General features: G+C 48.3%; 1 protein-coding gene across 1 annotated transcript in view; it reads left to right on the forward strand.

Moving 5' to 3' along the window:
- The window catches only part of LOC106811737 (plasma membrane calcium-transporting ATPase 2-like), a 58518-nt gene extending 37265 nt beyond the window's left edge, over nt 1-21253 (forward strand). The window contains exons 15-21 of the mRNA XM_014815451.1: nt 5482-5673; nt 6201-6414; nt 6871-7082; nt 7566-7760; nt 8061-8156; nt 16390-16780; nt 21140-21253. Coding sequence (XP_014670937.1) covers nt 5482-5673; nt 6201-6414; nt 6871-7082; nt 7566-7760; nt 8061-8156; nt 16390-16780; nt 21140-21153 — 1314 coding nt within the window. The 3' untranslated portion in view covers nt 21154-21253. The remainder of the gene's footprint in view (nt 1-5481; nt 5674-6200; nt 6415-6870; nt 7083-7565; nt 7761-8060; nt 8157-16389; nt 16781-21139) is intronic.
- The last annotated feature ends 372 nt before the right edge of the window (nt 21254-21625 follow it).

Here is a 21625-nt window from a genome sequence, read left to right on the forward strand (position 1 = left end):
GATAAAATGTCCTTGAAAAGTCCTTGAAAAAATGTTCAGTCCTCCTGTATGAACCATGATACATAACTCATACGTCTCATCAAGAACGCATAAGCTGGGTGATAGTTCACGTGCTCTTTATCTCGCACACGCAGACGTTCATGCACGCACGCGCGCGTGCACGCGCACGCATACACACCCGCGCGCATGCACGCAAAGAACGCCCACTGACACGATATATACGATGTGCTTGTCTTGCAGGGCAATATGCGAAGGAGGAGCTGCCCAGCTATGAGTGCTTGCCTGCTAACACCGCGCAGCTGTTGGTGCAGGGTATTGCACTCAACAGTGGCTACACATCGAAGATAATGGTACACTCAGATATAATCATGCGGCCTGAATGTGGCAGCGTAAAATTAGCGGGTCCTCGATCGGCCAATGGCTTTCCAAATCTTTAAAGAACATCGGGGGGGATTCATGTCTAGTGATAAAACTTTCATAACTGTGTTAGCGATCACCTGCATAGAACGGACACCTGTTCATGGTGGTCTTAAACACTCCCCTGCTGAAAGTGCTGTCATTCGTACTGTACATAGAAACACTGCCTTAATTTGTGTCCCTCATATCCCCACGAGGTGGGGTTAGCATGGCTGGGATGGCTGTCTTAGATATCTTGATATCAACGTATTGTGTCATCAATATTTATCAAAATTTTCACTTGTGAATTAATGGCAAACTAACTATTATTAGATTTCTGTGAGTATGCTTATTTTTAGTTATTGATTACATGATTTTCTCATTTTCTTACTGTTTTTGTGTAAAATCTATATATAAATATTAGCATGCTAATTAAAACTTACCCAACCCACGCCACCATGCATTACCATGATGTCATCATTGCTATAGTTGTAGTCTAGATAATGTAAACAATTTGGTGGAAGAATTATTTGAACTACCTATAAGCTAAATCTTGGTCACCGGCAGAGGTCGTGAGTACTCGGTGCCAGGCCGGGTCGCCCCACTCAACGAACGTCCCCTAGCGATATTTATCAGTTTATTTTAATGTGCATGCAGTTTTCCCTTTATTGCTATAGAGCGTGCAGCCATCGATCGATCTGCACGTCTCCGATTATAAAAAATTAACGATCGAGCGAGTGTCGCCCACCTGCCTCGACGAGCCGGGCGTGACATATCCGTATGCTCGCCACGTTATGTTGATTCCTCGCGGAATCGTTTGCAGTTTTCGAAAGTTCCGGGCGAACCGCCGAAGCAGGTTGGCAATAAGACAGAGTGTGCCTTACTCGGGCTGGTGCATCACTTTGGCAAGGACTACAAGACTGTCCGGGACGAGATGCCTGAGGAATCCCTGACGAAGGTAAGTAGTGCTGTGAGGGACAAGAGGGTTCTAGTGAACCCCTTACATAAAACATGTGGTCATTGAGGCCGTGTGTGAGAAACTTGAAAGAATGCCGGTTGCACGTGATGCCTAATGGTGGTGATAGTGACAACTTGCTATTTGGCGCTACTGCTGATGCGCGTGTCTGCTTATCTCACTACACTACGTTCGGTGACATTTTAAGCAGCTCCACGTGCAACCTAAACGCTGGTAGTTTTCAAATATGAGGACGAGTGCGTGAACGAGAGTGGATGTGTAGTCAGTGTGGCAATCGGGTGCCCGCGCTACTACAATTAGTTTTAACGACTGCTACGTTCACCTGATGAAGTTACTTGCATAGCACTCATCGTGCGTTCATGTGTCGTGTCTTCTGCCACAGGTATACACGTTTAACTCTGTGCGCAAGTCCATGAGTACAGTGGTGCCGCGGCCGGGCGGCGGACTCCGTGTGCACAGCAAGGGTGCTTCTGAAATTGTGCTGAAAAGGCGAGTGCTGCAGATGTGTGTGCTGAGAAGGTCTTGCATTAATAGTGATCTTCTTCTGTTCGGTGCATGTTTGCTGGCTCCCATAGCGCAAATAATATTGTCAGGTGCAGATAAATTTCATGCAGCGTATGGAAGTCAGTACTAGACCAATTTTGACGATGGCTGTTCGTTTCTGACCAATCTTGCAAATTTCTGACCGTTGCTGATGATTTTTAACCATTGTTGAAAACGTTTACCATTTCTGACGGTTTTAAACCATTGATGAGCATTTCTGACCATTGTTGATAGTTTTTAATGAATTGTTGAAAATTTCTGACCATCGTTGACAGTTTCGGACCATCGTTGGCTTTTTTCGACCATTGTTGAGCGTTTCTGTTCGCGATTGACAATTTCTGACGACTGTTGAGCATTTCCGACCGTCGTTGACAATTTTCGACTGCCGCCGACTCTACGTATCTACATAGCGCGTTCACATCGTGCTAACTCGCCCTCTTCTCGCGCTCTCCGACATCACTGAGCCCGCGTGCTTGTTGTTTCCGTCGCAGGTGCTCTTTCATTCTCAGTGCCAACGGCAAGCCGCAGCGCTTCAACGCGATCGACCGCGCGCTGCTCGTGCGTAACGTCATTGAGCCAATGGCGTGCGACGGCCTGCGCACGATCTGCGTCGCCTACAAGGACTACACGCCGCACGATGCTGACAAGAACGAGGTGCACTACGACGATGCCGGCCCACCGGACCTCGACGATGAGGTTGCCGTGACGACGGGACTCACGTGCATTTGCATCGTCGGCATCCAGGACCCTGTGCGGCCCGAGGTAGGAGCAGCGCCACCTAGTGTGCGTGCGATACGCGGTGTGCCACGGTGCCTCGTGGTGTGTTGTGACGCAACACTAACCACAGCGTCCCTCAGGTTTACTGTGTAACTCGTATTAACATGAGACCTTAAGCAGCTGTGATAGAGTTAGTGTTTGGGATAGAGTGGTAAGGGCCGTAGCTGCACATGTAGTAATTGCAGTGAGTGAAGCTGGTCTCATTTGGCTGTGAACATATATGCGATATTCTGACAGTAATATATGCACTATAAATGTATGCGTCAAACATATGGTTGGTTCTATCACATCATATTTCATGCTGAATTTACATACGTCAGCCATAAAACTTAAATGAATTTATTAATAAACTGCTTTCCAGCAATATGTGAAAAAGGAGATTTCATCATATTTTCATGACATCGAAAGGCTGTAGTTGTTAGGTGACATTTTAACTCGCATGGAGAGCCATTTTTATTTTGTTTTCTTGAATAATTTTTTTGTTGGTATGCTCACATGGAAGCAGACCATTTTAGAGTTGGGTTTTAATTTTAACATTCACTTAGATATCTAGGAAAATTTGATTATCGTTATTTCACATATTCATTTTCTGCATTTGTTTCTGGCACACCGCCGGAGGGAATGGGAGCCGAAGATGTTTTTGCGATGCAAGTTATCCTTGGCTGAAAATAAACGCAAAACCAGTATACACTATTTTTTGCTGTATATACATATATGTTTACATATACTGAGCATAACATTTTGACAGTAACTGTAGTAGTTGCTGTTATCATGTAACTACTGCGAATAAATTGGAAGACTGTGCGAATTGAGATACTCGGGAGTTGATCCTTTGATTTCCCGCGTTTATATTTTTCCGCGTGTTGCTCCTGTATAGGTGCCAGCGGCCATCAAGCGGTGTCAGAGGTCAGGCATCACCGTGCGCATGGTGACGGGTGACAACATCAACACCGCGCGTTCGATTGCCATCAAGTGTGGCATCATCAAAGCACGCGACGATTTCCTCGTCATTGACGGCAAGGAGTTCAACAATCAGATACGGGACGAATCGGGCGAGGTTGGTGCTTGCCGTGTCACGCTGCCTTTCTTTGCTGTTGTGACTAGACACTGATTATCCTAATTACTACCGTGGCGTCTATGCTACTGCTGGATCTGTAGCATGTCTGTGCTTTTATTGCAGTATAGCTTGTCTTCAAATTGTGCTGCAGTTCCCAGTTGCTCACCCACGCTGAAAACTTTTCCTATCAAGCAACCGTGTCTATATGTTTATAAAGTCGCAAAGTATTTATCTGGATTTTTGCTGACCAGTTTAGTGGCTTTTACTGTGGTCTACAGGTAGAGAGCTATAAGTCCATGAAACTAAGTTAACTAAGTTTATTAGAATTTGTTAGCATTTTATGCAGGAGCAGTGTTAACAGCCGGTGCTATCAGATGCATTTTAATGCACAAACCCCTTCCTATCCCTCACATAATACATCCTACTGCTTAACTACTGTAGCAATACACTACTGTAATATATATAAATATATATATATATATATATATAATATGTATCTATATTATGTAAATATATGCAATATCACTATCTTATCTACTATACCACTATGCTTATTTACTGTCCCTCTATGATCATCTATTACAATAGTGTGCTTATCTATTATATCACTATGCTGATTTACTATGATAGTATGCTTATCTGTTATAACACTGTGCCTATCTACTATAATAGTAGGCTCATCTATTATAAAACTATGCTTAACCACCACAGCGCTATGCTCAGGTACTGTAAGAGTGGGACGTGTAGATACTGTAACAGTGACACATGCTAGTGGAATAATGCATAACGCTGGTGCCTCGCAGATAAGCCAGGACCTGCTGGACAAGATATGGCCGCGACTACGCGTGCTCGCTCGCTCCTCACCACAGGACAAGTACAACCTCGTCAAGGGCATCATTGACAGCAAGCTGACAGCAAACAGGGAGGTCGTCGCCGTGACAGGTGACGGAACGAACGACGGGCCAGCTCTGAAGAAAGCCGACGTGGGCTTTGCCATGGTAAGCCGTGAGTCCTGTGTGCTCGTGTGTCACGTCGGGCCGACGTTGTGCTGTATTGAGCGGGATGCCAAGTGTTAAGCATTGCCAGAGAAGATCGAGCACCAGTCCGGCTTGCCACAAGATGTAGTCATTACCACGAAGTACCACGAATGTAATCATGACCACGATGTGGCGACGTAATTGTCATGATTGTGATGAAGCATGCAGTGATCGCGAGTTTGTTCCAATATCTCAGCCACCGGCACGTATATCAACTGCGGACGTGCGGAGGTGGAGGTGTGTGGTAAGATGTGTAGATGTGTGGGTGTAAAGCTAGATGTGTAGAAGCGTGGGTGTGTGGTAAGATGTGTAGATGTGTTGGTGTGTGGTAAGATGTGTAGGTGTGTGGGTGTGTGGTAAGATGTGTGGATGTATAGCTAGATGTGTAGATGTGTGGGTGTGTGGTAAGATGTGTAGATGTGTGGATGTAAAGCTAGATGTGTTGATGTGTGGGTGTGTGGTAAGATGTGTAGATGTGTGGGTGTGTGGTAAGATGTGTAGGTGTGTGGATGTATAGCTAGATGTGTAGATGCGTGGGTGTGTGGTAAGATGTGTAGGTGTGTGGATGTATAGCTAGATGTGTAGATGCGTGGGTGTGTGGTAAGATGTGTAGGTGTGTGGATGTATAGCTAGATGTGTAGATGTGTGGATGTATAGCTGGATGTGGTGCAGTTTCACAAGCAGCTTTGTTACAGGGCATCGCCGGCACCGATGTTGCCAAAGAAGCGTCCGATATCATCCTCACCGACGACAACTTCACTTCTATAGTGAAGGCTGTCATGTGGGGCAGAAACGTCTACGACAGCATAGCCAAGTTTCTGCAGTTCCAGCTGACTGTCAACGTCGTTGCCGTCATCGTTGCCTTCGTCGGCGCCATTGTTATTAAGGTGGGTACAGGATTGACACGCGATACTGCTCTCGATGACGATTCTAGTGGTGATGTTGGTAGTAAAGATTAGGTGAGGATTCTAGAACTATGCTACAGCCCACGTACATGACAGGCAGTCTTTAATCCGTAGGTGTTCGCAAGCGTGTCGACACACTCGTGTAATTCACCTACTCTGCGTTTTTTAACGGGAGCCGAGAAAGGTCGGACAATACACGCTATGCTAGCTACGCACTCTTCAAACGAGTATCTACTCTGCACAGTGTCTTAAGCACTGCAGTTAGCTAGATACATGACACATCACACTGGATCCCCCTTGCCAAGTAACGCGAATAAGAGTTTGACGTGCGCGCCACTTTGCTTGCTTACAGGACAGGCCACTGAAGGTGGTACAGATGCTGTGGTTGAACCTCATTGTGGACACACTGACGTCTGTCCCCACTGACCGTCGTCTACCCTACTGACCGTCGTCCACCCCACTGACTGTCGTCCACCCCACTGACCACTGTGCCCCCCTTGTGCTTACAGGACAGCCCGCTGAAGGCGGTACAGATGCTGTGGGTGAACCTCATCATGGACACTCTGGCGTCGCTGGCGCTGGCCACCGAGCCACCGACACATGACCTGCTAAAGCGCAAGCCGTACGGCCGCACGAAGCCGCTCATCTCGCGCACGATGATGAAGAACATCCTCGGGCAAGCTGTCTACCAGCTGACCGTCGTGTTTGTGCTGCTGTTCTGTGGTGAGTACCACCGCTAACCTGCGCACGTGTGATGTCCAGCTGCTCGGTAACTACGCCGGATCACTCTCACATTTTTCCCTCCACCAGCTTCCTGGGTTTTTTTTCTTGTGGTCGTGGTGGTCGTGCATCTATTCTGTTTAATATGTTACTTACATTCGTACCAAACACTTCGCGTCAGATACTTGCTGATACTTGCTCAGATAGTACTTGAACTGGTTATTGTTTGTCTCTGTTTATAGTGATGGATTTCGCTACTTTCTTGGAGCAGTGCAGTGTAAACTGGATTCGTCGATGTTATGTTAAAAATTAAATTCTGCCTTCGATTCTTCATCTGCTACATGCTGCAACATTAGATGCTGTCTTAACATTCAGTGGACAATATTAGAAGTAATTGTTCCCCGATCAAATCGTTGAATGTGTCTTAATCTTCATCTGCCATTTATTTCGCGTGCACAGGTCATACTATTTTTGACATTGAGGATGGGCGAGGGCTGACGTTTGGAGCGCCTCCATCAGAGCACTTCACGATCATCTTTAACGCCTTTGTGATGATGACCGTCTTCAACGAGATTAATGCACGGAAGATTCACGGCGAGCGCAACGTCTTCCAGGGCATTCTGAAAAATCCCATCTACTACGGAATCTGGTTAACTACGCTGCTGTTGCAGGTGCGCTCCCCATGTCTGCCAGGCACACCGACTCTTACCTTTTCCTCCACACCCCACATTCTTCCTCCTGGTGTACTTCTTCCACATTCTCCGCATCCTCATCTCCATCATTTTCCACTTCCAACCTGCACTCATTCACTGTTAGTCATCTATTCCATCCTACTCAATATTCTACTCTGTGCACTATCCATCTGTGCTTTTCGTACATCTCGCTGCTTTAGTGCACAATAAACACTCAGTATATAGCTGCACATTTGCGTGCTCTCGAGTCGACAGGACGGCTGAGATAGGCCAGGCGTGTGCGTTGCTCATTTCTTAAGTCCATCCAAATAGCAAACTCGTCTCTGGTGTAATATAGCATGAGCAATTAATTCAGCCACTTATCTCGATGAACAATTAATTACTCGTCTGCATCTCTGATTAGCTATTACGCTCCATTACCAGTACGTTCAGGTTTCAGCGTGTCGCTCTCCGTTACCGCAGGTTATCATCGTTGAGTTTGGCGGTCCTGCCTTCTCCACGACGGGACTGACGCTGGACCATTGGGTGTGGTGTATCTTCCTCGGCATGGGTACGTTGGTGTGGGGCCAGCTCGTCACCAGCATGCCGACCAAGAAACTACCGAAGAAGTTCTTCAGCTGGGGCGCGGCGCCGCCGACGGAGGACATGCATTACGACGTGCGTCTACTTCAATCTTAACTTTCCTCGAATCGGGGAGCGAGATTAGCTGTGCACCCGCTGCTAACAGTATTCTCATTGGAACGATCGTATTTTTGTTTGTTTTTGTTTATCTCTTCAAAGTTAGGCGTTTGGTTGCCGTCGTGGTTCATTTTGGGATGTCATTGTGAGGATGTTTGAATGAACAGTGTTAAATGTCGCAACACGTGGCTTTGACTTCACTTGTTCACATTGCTTCATATATTCGCCTGTGCATCGAGTATTCCAAAGTGTAACTCGACCGTGTACTGCATCTTCCAGATGGGACCTGAGCCTCGCTCTCGCGGTGGCTCCATTGATAACGTTAGAACTGGGCAGATCCTGTGGCTGAGAGGCCTGACCAGACTACAGACACAGGTAGGTGGCGCCATCTATACGGATATCTCATTGGGCAAGAGTGGGCTGTTGTCCCTGTTAGCAAACATACGACAAAGCGATTTTTCCACGGACAAGGTTGTAGGGTTAGACTGGTTACCTATCCTACTAAGTTCATGCCTATGCGATGACATTCAACATGTAAAGAAAATGATGAATTAGCATAAGGTGTATGGGATAAAACCATCCAATGGTTGTTGCTCAATCCAAGTTCCATTTCTGTCAAGCTAGTTGTTCTTAGAATGTTGCCAAATCCAATGCCATTGCCATCTTCAAAATCAACGGAGGCGAATGAAATCAGCTCTGCAGTGATGCTACGCACACCTTGCCCATTGAGATTGTTTCTTGTTTCTCATTCTGACGCATTGCTTTCATATGTGACAAATTTCACGACATGTCGCAGCAACAAGCAGCTCACATTTCCTGCACAGAGCAGCACTAGCAAAGCATCAGCAGTCAGAAGTAGACAGTAGTAGTTTTTTTCAAGCAGGATAAGCTCAATGTAACTTGAACCTATCCATTTTTAAGGAGAACAAACATTGTTGAATTACTAGTTTGAATTACTTGCAGCTGAGGAAAAGTGCACAGGGAAAGTATTTATGAGTGAAATCTGTTTAGACCCTTTTCAAAATATAATTACAGTATCAATATGATGCACATTGAATATATTTTACACATTGTGTACATTGTTCCTGTTGTCGTACACACGTGTATTCTATGGTTATACACAACACACTACACGAATACATACACGTGTGGATTGAAGTAGCAAGTTAGCACCATTCAACTCACTACTAACACAACTCATTCATTAAACTCGTTTCTTTCTGCACCATGATATTCACCTAACTTCCATTATCAAATCTAGAGTCCGGTTCTTAACACCATAATTCTGCATTCCTGCGTAACTACATTATGTCTTGTGTTTCTATGTGTCATTCTGCTTCGTTGTGTGTGTGTGTGTGTGTGTGTGTGCGTGCGTGCGTGCGTGCGTGCGTGCGTGCGTGTGTGTGTACGGCCGGTTACGTGTGAACTTTGTCAACATTTTTTTTTTCAGGTTTTTGTGTCTTGTAATACAATCTATCGGTAGTCTCTACACATGTTTTCTGTCCTTGTTTCATTTAAATCTCCTCCTCTCTCCCTCTCTCTCGTTTTCTTTCTCTCTCGCTCGCTCTCTGACCGTCGCTCTCTCTCTCTCTTTCTCTTTCTCTCTCTGTATTTCTCTGTCATTCTCTCTCTCTTTCTCGTACTCTCTCACAATCTGTCGTTTCTATTTATTGCTTATCGGTATGGAGAACATAGTACCGCTATTTGCTTCATTGTTTACTCATATACTTCTACTTGCTGCAGTTATCTCTCTTGACGTTTGTCGTTACTAATACAAACCTTTTTTATTATCAAAAGTGTGTACAAACATAACCATTCGGGTTGCAACTACTTAAGAAGTCTCTGGGCGTACATCTGTTGAGTGTTTTTGAATTGTTACTGCCCAACAATGTTTATCTCATCTGCTCTGATTTATCTACCTGCTGTGACCTTAATAGAAACTAGATTTATATCTGTGAGCATTCATAAACACCTTTGTATAGAATGTTAACTTGTCCGTTGTCTGGGCAGTGGTGTGTTAAACAAAGAGATTAGCCAGCCGTCACTGTTATTAAAGAATAAGAGGGCCAGCCTTGCATTTCGTATACGAATGTTAGGCTTATACCGATGCAGCGCAAAATGGGGTTTAAGTAAGCGAACAATTGTACATTGCAGCGCGTTTACGTCGGCTGATGTTTGGTTGTCTCATTTACACAGTGTTGCCAGTACCGATATCAGAAGTCCCTTTCAACACTCTGCTTCTTTGTGCAATAACCGTGATTGTCCATGATTTATTTTGGTGGTGTAAAATGGGCGGTTATGTTGCTTTGCTGCTGTACAGCTATTGTAGTGCTGTAGCTTCATGTATCGCTATCTATCAATCTATCTATCTATGTGTGTATGTATTTATCTATCTATGTGCATATCTATCTATCTATGTGCATATCTATCTATCTATCTATCTATCTATCTATCTATCTATCTATCTATCTATCTATCTATTTATCTATCTATTTATCTATCTATCTATCTATGTGTGTATGTGTGTATCTATCTATGTGCATATCTATCGATCTATCTATCTATCTATCTATCTAACCAACTAACTACATACATGCATACATATAAGAATAGCCGTTCGTGTATGTTAAATTGTTTATTTGTGATATTTATTGCTCGTTTTATTGAAACATGTTTTGTGTACTATTCATGAATGCATGTTTATATCTAGGTTTATCGATCTAATCCTAATAGCGTTTCATTTCGTAGCATATTACGCAAGTATGAGAGTGAGGTTGTGCATATGTTTGTTGCGTAATACCGTTGAACCCCATTTTTAATTTAATTAGGCCAACTGCATTCAATTTTCCTGCATGCACCCGTGCGCGTATGTATCGCGTGTGTGCTGTGTGTGTGTGTGTGTGTGTGTGCGTGTGCGTGTGCGTGTGCGTGTGCGTGTGCGTGTGCGTGTGCGTGTGCGTGTGCGTGTGTGTGTGTGTGCGTGCGTGCGTCTGTCTGCGAGTGCGCGCATGCGTGTGTGTGTGTATGTGCGTGTGTGTATGTGTGTGTGTGTGTGTGTGTGTGTGTGTGTGTTCGTGCGTGTGTGAGTGTGCGTGCGTGCGTGCGTGCGTACGTGTGTCTGTCTGCGAGTTGCCGCATGGCGTGTGTGGTGTGTGGCATGTGTGTGTGGTGTGTGGTGTGTTGTGGTGTGCTGGTGGTTTGTGCTGTGTGTGTGTGTGTTGTTGGGTGTGTGTGGGTGTGTGGCTGTGTGTGTCGTGTTGTGTGTGTTTGCGTGAGCAACTATGCGACTTGTGGCGCGATGCGTCTGTTGTAAAGTGCGCGTGCCAGTGGGTGTCTTGGGATATAGGGTGGTACGCGTCAGTGGTGCTAGTGAAGTGTTTTGGAGTATTAGGTGTGTACGTGCGTGGTGCAGGTATGTGGTTTAGGTGTTACGTGCGGGTCTAGTGATGTTAGGGGTACGGTGTGTAGTGGCGTGGTGCTAGTGTGTTTGGTGTAGGTGCGAAGCGCGTGTGGCCACGTAGTTTTGGGTAAGTGCGTACCCGCGGTGCGTCTCAGTGAGTTTTGGTATAAGGTGTGACGTGCGTGTGCAGTGAATGTTGGGTGAGATTGGTACGTGCGTGGTGCTAAGGTGATGTTATGGGTGAGGTGCGACGCGCCGTGTGCTAGGAGTTTGGGTAATAGGGCGGACGCGCGTAGTGCAGGAGTGTTGGTAAGGTGCGGACGTGCGTGGTGCTTAGTGAGTGTTTTGGGTGTATGCGGACGCCGTGTGCTATGAGTGTTTGGTAGTGTGTAGATGCGTGGCTAAGTGATTGTTGGGTTAGGGGTAAACGTCGTGTGCTATCAGTGTTGGTAGTGTGTACGTGCGTGTGCTAGTGAAGTGTTTGTTGTAGGTTTGTGTAATGCGTGTGAGCTAGTGAGTGGTTGGGTGTAAGTGTGTACGTGCGGGTGCATAGTTAGTGTTTAGGGTGTAGGTGGTGTACGTGCGTGTGCTAGGGAGATGTTTGGGAGTGCGGACGCCGCGTGTGCTATAGTGAGTGTTTGGGTGAGTGCGGACCAGCGCGTGGTGCTATAGTGAGTGTTACGTTGTAAGGTGTAACGTGCTGTGCTAGTGAGTGTTTGGTGTGAGTCGGACCGCGCGTGGTGCATAGTGAGTGTGGTTGGTGTACGTGGTGTGCTAGTCGAGTGTTGGTGTAGGTTACAGTGGCTGGTGCTAGTAGTGATTGGTGTAGGTGCGAGACGCGCGTGGTGCTAATGAGTTTGGTATGGTGTGTAACGTGCGTCGGTCGGCAGTGATGTGGGTGTAGGTCCGGAAGCGCGTGCTGCTATATTGAAGTGTTGGTGTAGGTGTGTACGTGCGGTGCTAGTGAGTGTTTGGGTTAGGTGATGTACGGCGGGGCAGTGAATGTTTGGGGTGATAGGTTGTACTCGTGGTGCTAGTGAGGTTGGTAAGCGACGTGCGTGTGCTAGTGAGTGTTCTGGTTAGTGCGTGACGTGCGTGTGCCTAGTGAGTGTTGGGTGTAGTGCGGACGCGCGTGGGCTAGTGATGTTGGGTGTACGTGGCGACGCGACGTGTGCTAATGGTGTTTGTTAGTGTGTACGTGCGGTGCTAGTGAGTGTTTGGTGTAGTGCTGTAACGTGCGTGGATGAGTAGTGTTGGTTAGGTTGTACGGCTGCGGGTGGCTAGTGATGTTGGGTAGGTGTACGTGCAGTGTGCTAGTGAGTGTTTGAGTTATACGGTCCGAGTGCGTTGGTGCAAGGGAGTGTTTGGGTAGGGCGGACGTCGTGTGCTAGTGATGTCGGTTATAGTCGCGACGCGCAGTGGTGCTAAGTTGATGTTTGGAGTGTAGTGACGTGGCGTGGTGGCTAGTGAGTTGTGGTAGGTGTGTTACTGCGTGTGTGCTATGAGATGTTTGGGTGCTAGGTGTGAGTGCGTGGTGGCAGTGCGGTTTGGGTGTAGTGTGTACGTGCGGGTGCAGTGAGTTTTGGGTGTGGTGTGTACGTGCGTGTGCTAGTGAGTTGTTTGGGCTTATGTGTATACTGCGTGGTGCTACGGAGTGTTTGATGTAGTGCGGACGCGAGCCGTGGTGCAGGAGTGTGTGGTGAGTGTGCTTGATATCGTGCGAGGTTAAGGATGTGTTGGGTGTAAGGTGTGTACGTGCGTGGTGCTAGTGAGTGTTGGGCGTGTAAGGTGTGTACGCGCGTGTGCAGTGAGTGTTTGGGTAAGGTGTGTTACGTGCGTGTGCTAGTGAGATGTTTGGGTAGGTGTGTACTCGTTTGTGCTAGTGAGTGTTTGGGTGAGGGCGGACAGTGCGGGTGCTAGTGAGTGTTTGTTTGTGGTGTGTACGTGCGTGGTGCTAGTGAGTTCTCTTGGTGAGGTGTGTACGTGCGGGTGCTAGGTGATGTTTGGGTGTAGTTGTGTACGCTGCGTGGTGCATGAGTGTTCTGGGTTACGGTCGGACGCGCGGGTGCTATAGACTGAGTGTATTGGGTTAGATGTGTATATGCGTGTCAGGAGTGTCTTGGTGTAGGTGTGTACGGGCGTGGCAGTGAGGTTTGGGTGTAAGGTGTGTACCGCGCCGTGTGCCTAGAGTGTTTGGCTTAGGTTGTACGTGCGTGGTGCTAGGAGATGTTCTGGGTGTAGGGCGTGACGCGCCTGTCTATGTGGTGTTTGGTGTATGGTCGGACGTGCGTGATGCTAGTGATGTTGGGTAAGGTGGTACGTGCGTGGTGCCTAGTTGAGTGTTTGGTCGTGTAGTGTGTAGCCGCGGTGCTAGTGAGTTGGATGTGTGTACGTGCGTGGGATCGCTAGTGAGTGTTTGGGTGAGGTTGTCCGTGCTGGGCTAGTGAGTGTTGGCGGTAAGGTGTGAACGATGCTGGTGCAGTGATGTTTGGTTAGTGCGGACCAGCGTGGTGCTAGTATTTTGGGTGAGTTTGTACGTGCGTGTGCTGTAGTGAGTGTTGGGTGTAGTTGACGCGCGGTGCTATGAGTTTTGGCGTGTAGTGTGTACTGCTGGTGCTAGTGAGTGTTTGGGTATAGGTGCGGACGCCGCAGTGTGTCTAGTGAGTGTTGGGTATTGTGCGAACGCGCGTGGTGCTATAGGGATGTTGGGCTGTAGTGTGTTACTGTGCTGTGCTAGTGAGTGTTGGCCAGAAAAAAAAAAAAAAAAATAAAAAAAATATAGTGCGGACGCCGTGGTGCTATACGTGAGTGTTTGGGTTGGTGTGGTACTGCGTGTGCTAGTGAGTGTTTGGGTCAAGGTGCGGACGCGACGTGTGCCTAGAGAGTGTTTAGTATAGGTGTTACCGCTGCGTGGTTGCTAGTGAGGTTTCGGGTGTAGGTGTGTACCGTGCGTGCTGGCAGTGAGTGTTTGGGTGTAGTGGCTGCCGGCGCGTGTGCTTATAGTAATGGGCGTGTAGGTGTGTAACGTGCGTGGGCTAAGTGATGTTTTGGGGTGTAAGCGTTGTTAACCGTGCGTGGGCTGTGAGTGTTGGGTGATGGTGTTACCGCGCGTGGTGCTAGTGAGTGTGGTAAGTGCGGACGCGCGTGGGCTAGTGAGTGTTGGGTGTAGGTGTGACGGCGCGTGGTGCTAGTGGAGTGTTGGGTAAGCGGGACGCGCGCTGGTCTAGTGTGTTTGGGTGTAGTGCGGACGCGTCGTGGGCAGATGAGCGTTAGGTGAGGTGCGGACCGCGTGGTGCACGTCGAGTGTTGGGGTAGGTGTTAAGTGCGTGGTGACTATAGTGAGGTTTGGGTGTAGTGTGACGTGCGTGGTGCTAGTGAGCGTATGGGTGTAGGTGTTACGCTGCGTGTGCTAGTGAGTTTGGGTTAAGTGTGTACTGCGTGTGCTAGTTGAGTGTTTGGGTTAGTTGAGTGAACCGCGCGTGTGCAGTGATTGTTTGGGTGTAGGTGCGAGACGCGCGGGTGCTAGTGATGCTTGCGTTAGTGTGTAACGCGTGTGACTCAGTATGTTGGTGAGGTGCGGACAGGCGTGTCAGCTGAAGGTTTAGGTGTAGGCGTGCGGACGCCGCAGTTGGTGCTAATGAGTGTTTGGGTGTAGGGTACAGTGCGTGGTGCTAGTAGTGCGGCGTGTAGGTGACGTGCTGTGCTAGTGAAATGTTGGGTAGGTGTGTACAGTGCGTGTGCCAGTGATGTTTGAGGTGTAAGTGTGTACAGTGCGTGTGCTAGTGATTTTGGTGTATGTGTACGGTGCGGGTGCTAGGAGGTGGAGTGAGGTGTTACGTGCGTGGTGCTAGTGATGTTTGGGTGTAGGTCGGACCGCGCGTGTGCAGTGATGTTCTGTGTAAGGTCGGACAAGCGCCGTGTGCATATAGTGTTGGGTGGATGGTACGGCTGGTGCTACGTGAGGTTGGGTGTAGGTGCGTACGCGCGTGGTGCTAGTGAGTGTTTGGGTATAGGTGTGTACGTGCGTGGTGCTAGTGAGTGTTTGGGTGTAGGTGTGTACGTGCGTGGTGCTAGTGAGTGTTTGGGTGTAGTCGGAGCGCGTGGTGCTAGTGAGTGTTGGGGTCGGTGCAGACGCGCGTGCTGCTAGTGAGTGTTTGGGTGTAGGTGTGTACGCCGTGTCTAGATGTTTGGGTTTAGGCGGACGCGGCGTGTGTCAGTCGATGTATTGGGTGTGTGTGCGACGGACGCGTGGTGCTATAAGTGAGTGTGGGTTAGGGTGTACGTGGGTGCTAGTGAGTGTTTGGGTGAGTTGTATGCTGTGTGGCTAGATGAGTGTTTGGTGTAGGGTGTACGGCGTGGTGCTATGGTCGATGGGTGAGGTGTTACTGCGTGTGACATGAGTGTTGTGTAGGTGCGGACGCGCGTGGTGCTAGTGAGTGTTTGGGTATAGGTGCGGACGCGCGTGTTTGGGTGCTCGGCTGGTGCATGCGTGCGGGTGCGTGCATGTGTGCGTATGTGCGTTTGTACGATAGGCATGGTAGGATATGCGTCGGTACCCTAGTTTGTGTGTTCTGCCTGCGTGCGGGTGTTTGCCTACGTAGCTGCGTACCTCATGCATGCACAGTGTGCCTGAGTGCGCCTGCGCAGTCGTCTGTTTGCGTGCCTACGTGAGCCTGGGTGGGCGCGTGTGTAGGCGTCTGCTTTTCTGCTTTCGCGCAGCTAACCAGCTATACGTGCTAAACCAGCTATACGTGCGTGTACGGCGTGCGTGTGCACGCGCACCTACCCGCGCGCCTGCGTGGGCGCGCGTACAGGCGGGGATATGCTGCCTCCGCATTTACCTATCTGCTGACCATCCATAGGCCGGGCGTTCGCCTGCGTACCTACCTGTCTTTATGCTCACGGGCTGTGCGTGCATCTGCCCGTCTGCTACGTGCGCGAATATGGACCTGATCAGGCATGCGTGCACTTGCACGCGCCTCCCTGACCACCCACGGACACGTGCGCGTGCGTGCGCGTGCCCACACGCCTACCCGCCTACGCGCGCGCATTCCCGCGTGCCCGTCCGCCAACCTACGTACGCACGTGCGTGCACGTTCCTGCATCTGTGTGCGTGCGTGCGTCCGTCGTGCCTTGGAAGCCTGTGTCCGTCATCCTCTCTCCCAACATCCAGCGCTCAGCGCTCACTCGCTGTTTCTTGCTCCGCAGCTGCGCGTCGTGCGAGCATTCCGAAGCACGCTAGAGGAGGTCGAGGACGGCCGCTCCATCCACAGTCTACACTCCATGCACTCCCTGCGCTCATCCCGCTCACATCACCGCCCCCTCTCTGAGATTCAATTCATCGACGACCCCCTGAAGTCCCCCACGGACTCGTACGAGATTCCATACACCGCGATGGCACCACGGGACAAGTACGAAATACCGTACGAGATATTACCCGATGCCGAGGTGGTCAACACGGCCGAGATGGTCCCGCTGATGGATAGCAAGCAGAATGGGTTCAGCACCAACCCGGGCTCGAACCACGACGGCGGCAATGGCTCCAACCCCGGTGTGAACAACCACGGGGCCAGCACTCTCAGCAGTCCCAATTCCATAAGTACGTCAATCCGTGAGAGTAATGTTTAATCGAGGGCAATGCGGCGGTCTCTCGCTACCGGCGGACGCGCGCTACCTTCCTCCTGCCTCTGCCTCTCTCTGACTCTCTCTTTCTCTCTCTCCGTCTCTCGCTCTCTCGATCTCTCGTTTCCTCTTTCCCGGAGATGGCACAGGGCAACTGCGACAGCGATTAAAAAAACACCCGACCCTCGTGGGAACAACAGGGTACTAACACTCTATGTTGTTACGGTGTTGAATCGTGTTAACCTCGTGTGTTAGTGAATGAATGCTAACAGTAGACTTAACATAAAAGCATCCGAGGTTTTATTATAGGCTGTCTGTAGTAACACCTATGTGCTTATATAGCTAGCAGTTTCTAGTCCTGTGCGCCACCCAGGCACGCCTGTCAGCCCGCTGTGATCCACGGTGGGCTAGCCTTGGCTGTTAACTGTTGGCACTACCATGGTGCTCGTATTTCTACGGTGTTGTTTGAAAGGTGGGTGAGTATGTTGAAAAGCAGAGACAGTGAGATGGCTTATAATATCAGCGTGGCCATCTAGCTGTGCAATAAAACGCTATGTACATTGTGTACTAGAGGGAAACCTTCCCATGTTTTTTAGATATATAGTTGAACCCTTAGCTGCTGTTTATTTTGTTGACGATATCGTTGTCTGTTCATCTCTCAATACGTGCTGCAGCCAAATGATGCTGTGCAGTGACTTGTGCTGTGTGTTCTATCTCACGCTGACGCTCCGTAAATGTTCTGGAACTGTTAGGCATGCGTGTAGAACGAACTCAGCAGAGTCGCGCTCCCGTAATAGTTCTATGGAGGCGGGTCACTCCACACCAGCGTGCAGCGAGCGCGTTTAGAAAGCTGGCAATCACCGTAAACTAATAATTGCCACCCCAGAACCGATCATCACTGCCACACCTGATGCTGCAGAAGACATAGTGGTCACGTAAACTCAACTTGACTACGTTTGATTTTACGAGGTGCGCCTCCCAATACAACAACAACTGGCTGTCTAACGATGCTCGTGGTCTGAAAAGTAATACGAGTTCTTGCGTGTGAAATGTGTTGGAGGGAAAATAAAATGTGATGTGAAAATGTTAAGTAGCCTTAGAAAAACACCATTGAGCTAGTTGTTTTACCTGGAACAAAAATTCATGGCCGGTTGCATCTCCCCTCAGGGGCAACATCGGGCTAGTTTTTTTTATTCCTATATAACTCAGGGTAGAGATATCCTAGATCACTAGATGTGAAGTAAGTGGTAGCAGACATTATAAAGGAAATTACTTAAAGAAACGTCGGGTTTGTTACTACTAAACGGCTTTGCGGTGGTACACAACCATGATATGTGAGTAAGGTGGTTATGAAATTCGGCCAAATTTGAATTACCAAAGTCAGCATACAGCGAAATTTAAGGTTATGTGTCTAATGCAATCAAAACATCTTGCTGCTGCTGCTGTAGATGTAAGTAGATGGTACAAGGTAGCAAAGCACGGTTCGGCTGTATCGGTTATTTGTCACGGGTGGTACTCGCACCCGTTGGGCTGTCTGTGGGTATAGCGCTATGGATTCATAGGAAGGAGTATTCGTATGTGACATAAGGCTACATTTTTTAAGTATCATAATGGGATATTGGCGAGTTTTCCTGGGTGGGACGCACCCATTTTTAGTAAAGCATCATTATGTCATATTGCCGAGTTTCCCTTCTAATCAGGAAATGACTGACGGAAAACTAGACGGTGTCTATAACGTGCCGTGGATGATGGGGTGGGAACACACTATGCAGATCCACTCTCATATACCGGTCCAGGAAATTATATAAATGACCATTCACTAAGTTTTCGGCTAGATGTAGATTTCATTTTAACCAGACCACATTTGCCGGCAATATTGCGCTCTAAGGCACGATAAAGCTGAGGACCTTCCCGCCCGATCCATCTAACACGCCAGCCAGACCTCGGTGCTTAGCAGTGACAGCCACCAGGGGGAGCCACGTGCTCCGTGCGTCGTCGTCGCGGTGCGTAATGTTCGTGTTTCTCGTTAAGGTGATTGGTGGCCAGCTTTCGGAGAGACTGATCGCTGTACCTTTCAGCAGGCGACCAACTGACCAGGCCGTAAGGCTCACTGTTTCCGTACTCTTGTAAAGCTAGTCGCCGCAAGTCATGTTAGTCGTGTGTTGCTTGGCTCGCTTCATTGCTGTTGATTTCACGGTCGCAGGCGGGACTGGTGCTGTGCCGAACACCAATAAACAGTAACCCACATGAGCCCAAACGTCAATGTATTTACGTTTGAGAATATTAAATGCGGAAGACGCATGTGGAGAGAAAAGAGCAGATGTAGAGAAAATGTATATGCGTATGTAAAGGAAAGGACATATATAAAACCTAAGACATATGAAAAGGAGAGGACACATATAAAACCTAAGACATATGATATGAAAAGGAGAGGGTATCTATAAAGGAGTTGACATATGTAGAGGAGAGGACATATTTAGAGGAGATGACATATGTAGAGAAGAGGACGTATGCAAAAGGGAGGGTATATATATATATAAAGGAGAGGACATAACTATAAAGGAGAGAACATGTGTAGAGGATAGGACGTATGTAAAGGGAAGGACGAATATTGGTCGCTACAATATAGAGGAAAGGACATATGTAAAGATGTGGACATATGTAGAGGAAAAGACACATGAGGACGTGTATAAGCGGTATATCTATAAATAAGATTACATATATCGAAGAATAGACTTTATATTGTTTACATTATTATTAATTTATACAATTGCAATTGCAATTGCTTGCAAATGTCACACGAATTGATAATGGGGACTCCCGTATAAGGACATTCAAGGTCACTCACATATGCTGATGACATGTTTCCTATCTTGCGTTTATTGCCAGATATAGTCACGCGCTTAGTCCCCGTCGTGATAGAATAAATGTACATTGCGTGTGCGGTCGGTTAATACAATGTGATAATGATGAGATTGCCGACTCATGAATATGAGCGTGTGTTGAGAACAATTGTTACAGCGAACAAGCAAGAAAATGCGAATGTTGAATCCTAATCGGCATCGTGGTCCCGCCTGTTTATCTGAAATCTGCAGCATAGCATTTTAGATTATATTCCGCCGTTCTAGGACTTCTTGGCAGTGTAAAGTTGTTGTAAGATACCGTGTCGTTCAGGTGTTTGTATTATCTTTAGTAAAGCTGTGATGCGACAGAAGCTACTGTGTGTGTGTTGAGTAACAGTATTTTCAAAAGGTCGATATATTAAGAGTCGTGCGCACGCTAACGGGATGCTAATGAAGGAATTATGTGCTTGCGGGCGCGCAGTGACAATCACGCGACCCAGCGTAGGTTTACGTTTCGCTGCTATTCGTTTGTTGTCGAAATACGTTTCGTGTCTGCGTCGTCGTTAGCAGCTTCGCCGTCTGAGTTCTGTGTGAATGATGACACCTGTATATGCTGCTATACACGGTCTCCCGCCGCTGGAATGTGCCGCCGCCTGGTGGCCAGCATCAGTCACCGTAGTGTTCATGTGCTGGTGGTACATGTCCGCCGTGTGCAGCTATCTAGTAGAATAAGTAGATGATGTTATGAAAGTCTAGAGTCCATGATATAGGGATCTTGTTGCTGCTGCAGCATGTTCAACTGAGAGATAAACCGGCATGTGGTACGTTATTGCATAGATTCCCGTGACTGTCTGTCATGTTGTCAGATCATGTTTTATACGTTGTGATGTCATTATTATGTCAGAACTGTTCTATACCATTCTGTATATCAGAGGCACACACACACACATATATATATATATTTATATGTATATATATATATGTGTGTGTGTATATGTATGTATATATATATATAACCACTGTAAATGCTCCTGTTGTGTATGTCTTACTGGTAGTCTGCATTTGGCTATTGTATTTGGATGGGATCACGCGTTTGTTTCTGTCGTTCTACGTGTATATACATGCTTGCCTGCACGCACGCACACTCTCATAAGCATGAAGACGCATTTATGATTTATCATGCACTCGTACTTGTGCACAGTGCATGCATGCGACTGTGTGCGCCAATCTAGCCACACACGTCACTCGCATGTGACTCGCATGGTCTGACCTCTACCTCGGGGACGTGTCGTCCATCATAGTCGCGACACTTCGGCGCATGCGCATGCGTCCACACCACTGCAACATCACCCCCCGCATCTCTCATCACACAGCCCCACCCCCCCAGCCGCCGCCGCCCCGCATCGTGTCGGTGACGTGGAGGTCCGTCATGCGGGCCGTGGTCACCGCCACCGGCGACGTCTCATCCTGCTTCGTTTACTGTTTCATTTCAGATCCGCGTTGTTAATGCTTTCCGCGAGGGCAGTGACACCCCAACTAGCCTAGCAACCAACCCTTCTCTCCAAAACGTGCTCTCCCAGTGGCAGGCCAAGCGGCCGTCGACGTGCGACGCTATGCCGTATGTTCGCTCTCCGTCGCAGCCGGCGGCCAGCCCCAACCGTGTTGAGAGCATAGAAGAGATCCAGGAGACGGAGACCGCGTTGTAGCCACCTCTAGCTACGTGTAGCACAGACAGACACACACACAGACAGACACACACACACACACACACACACACACACACACGCACACACACACGTACACACGACGCACACACGTACGTACACGCGCGCGCGCGCACGCGCGCACTAAAAACACACACACACACACACACACACACGCACGCACACACGCACGCACGCACGCACGCACGCACGCACGCACGCACACACACACACACACACACACACACACACACACACACACACACACACACACAC

Source organism: Priapulus caudatus, unplaced genomic scaffold (assembly GCF_000485595.1).
Source record: "Priapulus caudatus unplaced genomic scaffold, Priapulus_caudatus-5.0.1 Scaffold20, whole genome shotgun sequence".
Lineage (NCBI taxonomy): Eukaryota > Metazoa > Priapulida > Priapulimorpha > Priapulimorphida > Priapulidae > Priapulus > Priapulus caudatus.